Source organism: Gouania willdenowi, chromosome 8 (genome assembly GCF_900634775.1).
Source record: "Gouania willdenowi chromosome 8, fGouWil2.1, whole genome shotgun sequence".
NCBI lineage: Eukaryota > Metazoa > Chordata > Actinopteri > Blenniiformes > Gobiesocidae > Gouania > Gouania willdenowi.
In genome coordinates, this window is record NC_041051.1 from 18,990,198 (window position 1) to 19,001,923 (window position 11,726).

General features: G+C 39.4%; 1 protein-coding gene across 2 annotated transcripts; it reads right to left on the reverse strand.

Annotated features, from left to right (window-relative positions):
- Nucleotides 1–419: 419 nt before the first annotated feature.
- Nucleotides 420–11,349, reverse strand: mgrn1b (mahogunin, ring finger 1b). 2 transcript variants are annotated; one of them, XM_028455857.1, is made up of 17 exons: nucleotides 11,031–11,349; nucleotides 9,615–9,733; nucleotides 9,265–9,353; nucleotides 8,023–8,169; nucleotides 7,436–7,553; nucleotides 7,282–7,348; nucleotides 7,153–7,196; nucleotides 6,851–6,898; nucleotides 6,686–6,754; nucleotides 5,310–5,469; nucleotides 5,128–5,237; nucleotides 4,823–5,028; nucleotides 3,943–4,054; nucleotides 3,820–3,865; nucleotides 3,420–3,524; nucleotides 2,130–2,173; nucleotides 420–1,972 (listed from the first exon to the last, which is right to left on the reverse strand). In XM_028455857.1, exons 1-16 carry the CDS (start codon nucleotides 11,116–11,118, stop codon nucleotides 2,133–2,135), a joined length of 1,569 nt encoding a protein of 522 aa, XP_028311658.1. In that variant the 5' UTR covers nucleotides 11,119–11,349; the 3' UTR covers nucleotides 420–1,972; nucleotides 2,130–2,132. The 2 variants fall into 2 exon arrangements, with proteins under 2 accessions (XP_028311658.1, XP_028311657.1); XM_028455856.1 differs by lacking the exon at nucleotides 2,130–2,173.
- Nucleotides 11,350–11,726: the final 377 nt, after the last annotated feature.

Here is an 11,726-nt window from a genome sequence, read left to right on the forward strand (position 1 = left end):
ATATGAGTACCAGTGAGTAGTTGAAGTTGCTGAATAAATGATTATTTTTTAGATAAGTCCATAGTGTAAACCTCACAGATTAATGAATTGACTCAGTGGTCGGTTGGCATGCAGATATCTTGCAGTGAAGAAGAGATGCTATGCTAGCAGACAGAGCTAATAGAAAAACATGACTTTTACAGATATTCATGTAATATTACAGATATTTATTGGTGCTAAAGGGGTAATGAATCATTTATGAACATGCTTAAAAGTAGAAGGCGGCCAGAAAGAAAGTATTAGCAGATTCCGCCCGCCGCCAACACTTCTGGATAGATTTTTAACTGCCTTACGATTAATTGTTACATCCCTACTGAACAGTATTGAATCATTTATAAACTACATCTTGCATCCTTCTAAGACTGCTCAGAGACGACTTGTAGTATTGAATCTTTGCTCTTTATTGTTATACACATGCTGCTATACACAGGAGGAGAAATAGGTTTAGACTTTACAGAGCCGGGAACTCACTGTGGAGTTATCCTGGATACCAGGTCAACAGTGGTCAAGAAAGGAAGGCACAGTGTCAAGCTGAAATGGCACAGAGGAGGAAGAGGAGGGGCTGAGAAAAAGGAAATAATCACAATAACTATAAGCAGTGTGAGCGTTTAAAGCCTTTCCTGCTGCACATGCAAGCCAAGGTTTGTTCCTGTTTTATTTATTAAAAAAAAAAAGAGCTGATTTTATTGATTGAATGAGATCATGAGTGTTACAGCAATCCACTGCAACCTAAACGCTAACATCAAATGCACAATTGATAGATGGTTAAAGCTTAGGAAATAAATGAACAGCTTTGAAGTACTGTTCCTTAACAATGACAAGACGTTTTTTTTTTTTTTTTTTTCAGATGAAGCTTTGCAATTAAAAAAAAAATAAAATAAAATAAAAAAGCATTGTACATTAGCAGCCAATCACCTGTCTTTCTGCAAAAGCTCAAAACACTGTAGGAACACTAACGTCTGACGCAGCACGCAGGCAGCCATGTTATTTCAAGGCACATAGATCTATATGTATGATGCGCCACACACAGGACCAGGCTTCTACAAACACGTGGCCCTTTGTTCTGCAGCTACGTCACATAAGCAGACACATTACAAAGGCTGCACACAGGGCGCCACAAACTTGATCCATCCACGCTTGTTGCAGCTCTTAAGATGTAGGTTACTTCAGTCTTTAAAGACAAGCAGGATAGCTCAATACACCGTAGATAAACATCTTTTTTCGAAGTATTCTTCAGCTTGATCGGCATGTGTACAGTTTTTATAGGAACTAGACAGGATTCTACGTCTGTTATATATCACATAATCTGAAAAGGATAAATATCAATGTTAAATATGCTTGTTATCAGAGATGGGTTTCGACTGATCATTGTTGGTGTGTAAAAAAAAAAAAAATCACTTCATCATAACACAAACTGTAGATACAAAAACTATGTCTATCTGTTTTGATTACAAACAAAAATCAGCAGAAGGTAATGTAAACATGGACTAATGAGGAATGCAACGTCAGCACACAAACTGCATTACTAAGTTATTCAGAATTGAATGTTAAATGAATGATTAAAGTATGCTTAAACATGTCACATCATGACTGTTAGTGAGCACTCTATGGAGCTCTATGCACTCTTTTCAAAGTTTGAATATCCTTTTTAACAGCAATGGCAAAAAAAAAAAAGCAGCAGTCAAATGTCTTTGTCATGTCTGATGCTAATGGAATAAACCGAGTCCTCCTCCGTCAGTCCTCCTGATCACTGGATTAAACAATGATGATGATGATGATGATGAGACAGGTGATCGTTGTGGGACAAAACTTGGTCAGAGTCATGGGTCGAGGTGTTCGTCCTCCAAATGAAGGCTGCTGGTAGGACACAGCAGAGGCTGGCTGGAGCAGTTTGTGCTCTGACTTTTCAGGCTTTCTGTCGACTCTGAAGAACCTTCAAAATAAAACGACTCGTTACTTTCACAGCTTGGGGCTGGGTTTGAAGTTCATAGCTTAACTTTTATTGTATTAGCTGTGTCCTTAAAGAACCAGACTCAGTGGAAGAAGTAAAGCTTATAGAAGAAACAGAGCAGTCAGGGAATCCCACATACCAGTTACTCCTCCAAACCAACAGAGCAGGAATCAGGACCGAGAGCTGCACAGAAACCAGCGGTGAGGAGACAGGATGGCAGGAAACAGGAAAGAGCAGGGTTAGGAAACACACAGATGCTCAGGAGCACAAAGGTTAGAGCAAAGCACAAAGAATCTCAGCCTTTGATGTCAAAAGTAAGTGAGCAGCTGCAGTACCACAGCCATACTTTGAAGACATCAACGTTTGTGAACTATATGAAAAGAACGTTCACAGGTGGTGTTTTCTCCTATTATTTCTACATTTTAGTTGGCCAATGCCTTGGACAAAGTCAGCTCAGGATTTTATCATTCCAGCAAGATTATTTTTGTCCTCATTTTGAACAAGATGTTATGGTTTCATTTATTCATACAACTGTTCCTAAGTTTCGACTGTCAACTGCCAGTCTTCGTCAGAGGCGACTGCTAATCACTTTGATGTTTCCTTGACTTCCGCGCCTTAACGTATTAAAAAAAGAAGATTTTTTTTTAATCTTGCTGTAATTATTACTCGGAAGTCAAGGAAACATGATCAGCAGTCGCCTCTGACGAAGACTGGCAGTTGACAGTCGAAACATGTCCAGAGATCAAGGTGGATTTCCTGAGGAACAGTTTTCTGAAGAAATGAAACCTTCACATATTAATGCTCAGGATTTCCTTACCGACATTGAATAATTGATCTCAGTTGATGCATTGTGGGACATCTCTAAGGGCGTGCTGTGTACAGGGCACAGATATTCAGATATTGCCACATTGTGCAAAAACTTGTATGTAAAGTGAACATTTAGTAGAGATCGAATCGGTTACCGTTCACAAATCTCACAAGATCCTTGACCCACATGAAGCAGAAATTAAAGTGTTTGGGTCAGCAATAGGGAGCCATTTCTAAATCTTGTAAAATACACAATTACTTTCAGCTTCAGCCACACAATATAAAGTTTTTATAGTTTCAACCACTTTAAAGCTGTATTTATGAATCAAAATATTACATTACAGCGTCGTACCTGGGTTTACTTTTGATTTTAATACACTAGTTTATATGTTGAGATTCATAATGAAGAGTTTTACTGTGATGTGGTGAAGAAAATACATTTGCAAAAGCACTGTCGTCGGTCATTGTTTGTGTCGTATGCAAGCACATATTATTGCAGAAGTTGACCATACACTACTTTTAAATGCATTATTACTATTGTGGGCAACAATGCAATTATTATACAGGTATGTACAGAAGATCATGCATGCAATTAGATATTAAAACTAGAAATGCGTCCCACCTGGCAGAGAGAGTTCACCGGGGGCATCGCTCTCTGTTTTGGTCAAGCTGCTGTGTTCACTGCTGCAATCCTGCAGGATGTCGCCTCCTGCATGCATCCTGTCATCTGGAGCAAAGGAAACAACAAGGCAACATAAGTTACTCAATACGCACCGAGCTCAACTCACTCACCGCCATTGACGTACATCTACGTCATTTTTTTTAATGATAAAAGTAGAGTCTATTCTTTCAGTATCTGGTTTCAGATTTTACATATTGATAGTAAAAAATGTTCTGTGGGTCTTAAAATATCAGTCAAAATGCCCTAAAATGGCTGACAGCGGGGTATGTATATGTTGTGAAAATGGCTGGCAGCCAATGAGTTAAAAAAGCCAATGAACAATCAGAAGCAGAAGCCTCACCATCATCTGGTGAAAGAGATTCGGCCACGTCCTCAGTCGCTGTGGCCTACAGGAAAAAAGATAGAAATGTGGGTTTTTTGTGTCTGTAGAGGCTAGTTGGTGCGTAGTGAAACAGCAGCTTACGTCAGTGGGGGCAGGACTGCTGGACAGCAGCGTGTGAGGCTGGGCGTCAGACATCTCTGACAGCTTCTCCTCATCCTCCTCCTGAATGGGTGAGGATGGAGATCTGAGGGTGCTGTGGAGAGGCCAGACAGAATCACAGACTCACACGAATGCTTCTCAGTTTTATTCATCTCTACCAAAGCTGCTGTGGACAATAATTAACATTTTTTATAACAGAAATAAAGACTTAGGCTGTGTTCGAAATGGTATACTAACATACCACTCATACTCTCGTAAGTCTGATGTCAAAATGAGTATGTAGTGAGTTCACATTAGATAGTATGGAAAGATTGAGTATGCGAGAAATACCCAGATGTATACTATATCTGGACATTTTTTAAGTATGCACTGTGGGCACACTAGTCATACTCAACCGCCCCATGATGCATTGCGAGTAGAATGTAAAATCGTCCTGGGACCGGCTTCAAGCTAAAAATTAAACATCTATTTTTCAAAACAAAAGCATCTCTTGTTGTCTTCATTAGTTTAACACTTTTGTAAATAAGGCTCTTGTTTTGAAGTTAACAGGAAGTTCAGTCTGTAGCACAGTGTGTGTGTTTCTGTGAGTTTCATGGATCAAATGAGCACATGTTGATATTCTACTTGGTCACTTTCTTGCTTTAAATGTTTTCAGAACTTTCTCAGGTGGAGAATCAACAGAAATATTTTGCCTCAGTGTGCTCAGTTTCTGTCGTTGTAGGTTTGAAATGCATCTTGGGAAACTTTGAAGTATACTTCAGTAGAAACGGTCATCATTGGTCATTATCCTTTACTTATAGTCGACAGTATATCATTGAATGCTTCTCTGTAAACCTGTGTGTTCTTCCTGTGATGAGCTCACCTGTCAGGTGACTTGCTGACTTTGCCTTTCTGTAGGCTTCCATCAATCAGATGCTCAGGAGAACCCAGCTGCCTGTTGTCACCCCCTGAGAAGTTAATTTCATCATAGAGGGGGGCTGATGGTAGGGTGGGAGAAATGGACCGCAGGCCGTTCAGAGCCTCCAACAAGGAGATGGGTTCAAATCCAGGAGGAACGGAGTCTGTGCCCTGCAGAAAACCCATTCAGTCCAATACCAAGATACATTTAAAAATCAGCTGATGTTGGCGAATCAAACCACGTATAAAAATGATGTGCGTGGAACCTACAGAGTGCTCGTCATGGTCCATGGTCTGAGCCAAGACGGGACTGAATGACACGGGAGAAAGAGCTCCGGGCTTCTTCCTCACAGCTCTGATCTGCAGCAAAGCTCTGAAAGCTGTAGAAAAAAGGACAAACATAAAGCAAACTCAAGCTTTGACTCTGATTTCAAGAACGCGAAGAGTCTTACGCAATCTGCAGATGGGACAGTTGTTGGCCTGGTAGCGTAAAGTGTCCGCACACGAGTTGCAGAGACAAAGATGTCTGCAGGGCAAGATGAGTGTGTCACGCAAGTCCGACAGACACACAACGCACTCGTTACTATTGTCACTGTTCTCGTCGTCAGAGGGCTGAAAGAAAGAAAAACATTGGCAATGTGAACTTTGCTGATTTCATTGATTGAATCTTGATGAAACACTAAAAATATTGACATTGACAGCATTCCCCAAAAACTAGTTGTTTGTTTTTAAATTACATATTATCGTAGCATGTGTTTTAAATACATGCAAGTGTGATAAATAGAAAGCAAAACATGAAAAACACACCTACAACAAGGACAAGAGCCTCATTAAACAGCAGCTGGACGTCAGACTGATCACAGTTAGAAAAGACTGTGTGCATGTGCGCTAGTTGAAGGTACAAGAGACATTCAAAGTTTGATTGTATTGTATTGGAGGTGTTTGTTTGTGATAGTGTCTGTTCATGATTACACGACTGCTCTTTTTTTATTCAGTATTAAGTGATATCCCCTTTCATTCTCCAAATGTTATTAAGGGCTGAACAGTAATTCTGATATCTGATTTATTATTTAATTGGTTTTTAAAATATTTTTTCTGCTGCCTTTTGTGTAGTAAGCTGCTATAGTTAAATGTGATTATTAATACTACTTCTGCCTGTTGAACTCTAGGACTGTTATTGCCCAAATGTTTGTTGTTCTGTGCTTTAAACTTCACGTAAATAACTTAGAAATTGAAGTTCTTTTTAACTCAGGAGTTTTTGTATCAGTTAAGAGGTGTTTGTAAATTCTCTGTTCAAAAAATTCTGTTTTTGAATGATGTAGATATTAATGATTTGTATGTTTTGCTTTTTTTATTTTCGGGTAGTTCATTTATGTTGTTTGGGGAGTAGGCTAGGCTTAAAATAAGCATTTTGTGCTACTTACTGTGCCTGTTTCAACACTAATCATTGTAGACTTTTAGTTTCGTTTAGTTTTTTGTTGAGTTGTGAAATTTGTTGATGTATGGTGACAATAGAAATGAAAAACACTACACATTGATTCCAGTGATCATTAGTTTCTTTTCAGAGTGATTTTACCAGCTTTGATTCATGGTTCAGCAGTGATTATCTGTCTCACACTATGAACATCTCTCACTAGTATTTCGACTAATACCTTGGTATGCAGACGACGTTTTCACATATATTATTAAATGCACAAAATAAAGACAATAATTTGCCTCCGTACATTATTTTGTGATTTGTGTAATAGACTAGTCATAAGGAAACATCAGTGTCGTCGACAAGGAAAATAGTTGCTTAGGAACATCCCTAAAACATTTGCAGTAATACCTTGGTTTCTTGGTTGTTTTTGTTTTCAATCCCGTAGATTTCCTGTAAGAGGTAGCTGACACGGTCCACCTAAGAGACAAACAGAAAAGGTTCAGGCAGATGTTTAAAAAAGACAAAGTGTAGAATAATAATAAGGAATGTACACAGTTTGATTTTCACACTTACTATTTGTTTCTGCTTCAATGGCTTAACAGAGAAACTGCCATCAACGTGCTGAACAACATTAAACAAAAAGGCATTAGATCCAAATCAAAACGTTCATTACATTCAAAAGGACAGTGTGCAGTAGCCTAAGAATGTTTTAAAAGTAAGACAATGTGTTGCACACACATTTAGCAACGAGCAAATTCCCATCAGTGGTCTTAAACGCATCGAAACAAACAGCAGACACAATTAAACAAGAACTTGGGAACATTACAGTCTTAAAACAAAGTCTTAATACAGTTTCAAATGTGTAGCGTACTCACTCGTTCAAAGGCTGCCAGAAGTACGTGAGCATGTCCGAGACAGTCTTAAAAACAAAGCACAAATGCTGGCCTGCTGTTTCTACAAGTTACGTAATCACTTTTTTAATAACAATGACTCACTACACCTACCGTCTCCTTCATCCACCACTGCTTGGATAACCAAAGGAAACACTCCTCTGTCCAGGTCAAAGTTCAGCTTTAAAGGGAAGAAAGTATTAGTTAAAACAATCATATTTACTAACTTTGTGTGTGTGAGCTTGGTGAAACTGCTGCAGATACCCACATCTTCCTCTTTCCACTCGTTGATGTCCATTTTAAACGATGGCATTGAAAACTGTTGGCTCACCCCTCGCTTGTAATGGACCGTTTCAGAGACCATTGACGGCTCCTTGGCACTGTACCTGCATGAAGGAAGTTGCACAGAATCATGGTCTGTTAAAGATGATTCGTTTAAAAACATGAAAAAAATTAAACAACTATTTATAATTTACAATTGACAGCATCAAAGTCCTGTTTTCCCTGACATCAATATAAAACCAAATTTCAGCACAGACCATTACATCAATATGTATTCATTTCTAATCTGCCGTATCTATGGTGACTGCTGGTTGCTAAGAGGCCGCTGCATCTATTCTAGACTTTGTGCTCAGGGGCTTAAATCTCCCCTCTTTTAAAACAAGACAAAAACTCTCTGGTGTGTTGTTTTTAAAGTGCAGGTGTGCATGTGTAGAAGTGGCTGTTTCACGTCTCTGACACTCAAATGGGTTTTGTGTGATTGTACAAATCAGATGTAATCAGAGCTTTGAGCTAAATAATTAAATGAGATACTAGACTGAAACTGAGCACCATTAAAAGAAAGTAATGCCTTACACAGCCATCCCATTGGAGAACTCTTCAAAGGCCTGGCAGTAAAGGGTGATGGCAACCCGAGCATCAGCATCAAAGGTGAACTCTACGCCGTACTGAACCTTTGGTTTTCCTCCTTCTTCCACAGAAGTGTCGGAGTCATCTTTATACCTAGGATCATTCATCAGGTTTCATTAGATCAGCACTGAGGTGAAAAAACAGCTCATAAGACTTAAGTTGGGTACACACACACAAAGAGAATACAGCTGTTTTTGTCGCAATTTTACCCCTTCTAGACCAAGGATGGCAAATACCAGAATATTTTATGTTTTATGAAATTAATCTATAGGATTATCCTGTGGTCTGATGTGTGGTAAGAGTGAATTTGTCCCAATAATTGGCTCAGAGATGGGTCGGAGCCGACAATCGTACATATTAAACTTGTTCAATATTTATGACCAAAACTGCTCATGTGTGGGAAAGCCAACGACTCATGATCCCATGATTTGTGACGTGGAACAGAATGTAGCCAATCAGGAAGCGAGCTGACTGAGAATCACAAAACGCTGCATTCAAGGCAACTTGGAATCAAGTCACTTATTCCAAGTAGGAGATTGAAAATCCTGAATCTTAAAGCAGAACTAAGTCACTTTTTCACCTTAATAAATTATTCTCGTCGTCCCTGTGAGTGTAATACAAGTGTTTATGGGGTGATTGGGGGGTATTTCAAACCCTCCCCCTGCCTCCGACCCGGTGGCAAGACATACTCCTTCATGGCAACCCAATACAAACTAATGCTAGATTAACACCCGCAATCCATCCATCCATCCATCCATTTTCAGAGCCTCTTTGTCAGCACACAAACAAACACATCACACACATTTCCACACTCCCTTCCTTATTACTCCCATATCATTCATTTATTTTACTTGTCTCTCTTCCTCATACTGTTCACATGGTCACATGGGACAATATGTGTGAAAGCACCCTTAATGTCTTCAGTGATCAGTTGCTACCGTCTTGGGAGAGCAAAGGTGCGCATGTAGATGTGGGGTGGGGCAGGCGGCGGGGTGTGTGGAGTTTTTACAACAGTGACATAACCAAAAGGGACCTTTAGGGGGAGCGCTAAGCGCAAGTTACTTAGTTCTGCATTAATGTGGGGTCCGTAACAGATATAATATCTCTTCATATTTAAAAAAAACCTAATGTGGGTACCCCGCTTTAAACATGTTTTGATTCTTACTGTATGTTTTTTTTTTGTTTTACCTGACCAGACGCAGAGAATCCTTCCTAATGTTGACCAGACTCCTGAGGGTTTTCACAGGCTCGTGGGGGGCAGGTGTCACATATGGAAACTGGTAAAAACACAACATACAATGAAGTAACCGATGCAACATTATGCAACCCTCTTTCTATTGTCACAGGTTAGTGGAGCCAAACTTGGTTAATTCAGGATGTAACACGCCTCTGGCCTAAGTAAGATTGAGCCAATCCTATTTTCTCAGATTTCACCAAGAGAATAGAAGGCACGAGGAATGCATGGTTAGAGAGAACATACAATTCCACACAGCTTCTCATACCTGTCGACACAAGGATTAAGAAACATCAGCTTCTACCTGCACCGGGCGATTTCCCAGAAAATTCAGGTCCATGTTCTCCCCAAACAGGTAACCCTCTGGATGTGGCGTGTCAAACTTCTCTCCTCCCATGAAGAAGTGACTTGCAAAGTAATTCCCTGAAGATAAGGAGAACACAACAGAATATATAGTCAAACAACAAGTAAAGTCAAACAAAATCACCACTACGGCTACATGGCGTGCGACTTATCTAGCACAGAGGTCCTCAACTGGTCTCACTCTGGGACCCACATATGCCATGGTCATTCAAACCCACTTTTTTTTTTTTTAATTCAACTAACCAAATGTAGTTTTTTTAAAATAGCTGTTGTAAACACACGTCATATTTTTAAAAACTTACATCTATATATTTTCCTGTGCAACATGCATTTCACAGCATGCCTGTCAAAAGAAAAGTTTCTTTCAAAATAAAAAGACCAATCCAACAAGAGAGACATTATTTATTTAATTATTTTTGACCAGCTGTCTACGACCCACGCAGTATAGGTCCCCGACCCACCAATTGAAAATCGCTGATCTAGCATATTTATATTATCAAAGCAGTAAAACAACAATGACAAAAATGATGGATAAGGAGAAACATTGTGTTCTGTGGAAACTTTAACAAAGTGTCTATTGATACGGAAACGTATCAATAGCCTCAAGGGCTGTGGGTACATTTTCCGGTCCTTCTCAGGATGGCTGAGTGGTCAAAGGCGCTGCACTCAAGAATCCTTCCTTCCGCTAAAGTGGGTTCAAATCCCACTTTTGTCACATATATTTTTTTATTTTAACATATTTAACATGGCAAATTCCACCTTTAAAAATACATATAACAAAAAAAATAAATAAACATTTTAGGGTATTTCCTGGGTTAGGGCTAAAATAAAAGGGTTAGCGGGGTAGCTAAAAAATAAATATGAGCTAAAAAAAAAACTGACGGAACTTTAAGTCACGTGGTGCCCCTATTACGTCACCTAAACTGGCCAATGAGGGGCGCTCCGTATGAATAGACAGAAAGTCCATTGATTAATTAGTCATTAATTACTAATGATGATCTACTACCACTGAAAAACAGTGGTTATTGCATAAATTCTGCGCGTTCTCACACTGTCACTTGCCTTGTTCCAACATTAGAATAATTGTTTTACTTGTTCTTAGTATGAGAAATGTCAGTGATGAGATGTTATTTGTCGCAGCTGATAATGATGTTATAACGTATTCGTAATGATGTAAATTAGAGCACACACAGACAAAAGGCTTTCAATCTATAGTTGTGCTAACAGGCAGCAAACATGGCTTTGTTTACATTGACTGAACACAGTTGATGTACAGTTAAAGGGAGCTACAGATAACACAACCAATGCATGTGATAATATTGCACATAATCGGATGCACATGATGTCAGTCACTAACCGGATTTGGGTGGAAAACGATAGGCTGAGTTGGCTTGGATGTCGATGTCCTCCACACCAGCGATCCTACGGCTCAGTATGGAGCCCATCTTTCTCAGGTCGCAGAGGTTAGCTACACCGAGCTAACAGCTAACAGCACGACAACAGCGCAGACAGGCACCAAACACCGTCCTAATCACACCAAGTGAATAACAAATCCTACCGGAGACCAACAGCTTTGGTTAAAGGGGCATTTTTCCACGGAACGGTGAGTTATTGGCCGTAGAACGAAGCAGGAAGTAGGAAACCGAGACGAGCTGTTGTTATGCCAGGGCCGCGCGCACGTCACTGGAGAGAAGCTGATTGGCTGTTACTGAGCACCATGGTTTACTGTTGTTGTCACTGCTGAGGTGAAAGCACTAAGGGCGCTATTATTAATATTTAGAACAATAAGCAATCTGAACATTGACACAGGAACGAGTGTTTGGAGTCATTTTGTGAAATTTTCTCTCGTTTAGAAAGAATGAGGTTGATTATTGAGTTGTTATTATTACATTATTATTATTACATTATTGAGTGGCTCTCCACTAAAATCCCTCAACTAAATGAATTTTCTGAAAAGGATATTATCTTTGGTCTTATATTTAATAATTACAATTAATTAATTCTATTAACGATATTATTATACTTGGACATTGTTCATACACAAAGAAAAATA

Bases quoted from the DNA above. Each gene is read 5' to 3' on its own strand.
- mgrn1b (XM_028455856.1), bottom strand. From the start codon at position 11,118: ATGGGCTCCATACTGAGCCGTAGGATCGCTGGTGTGGAGGACATCGAC. The intron at 5,238-5,309 runs GTAAGACTCTTC...TTTTTTCTACAG, and splicing joins CTGTCCCATCTGCAGATTGC to CTTTCAGAGCTTTGCTGCAG. The intron at 3,866-3,942 runs GTAAGCTGCTGT...TTTTTCCTGTAG, and splicing joins GCAGTCCTGCCCCCACTGAC to GCCACAGCGACTGAGGACGT.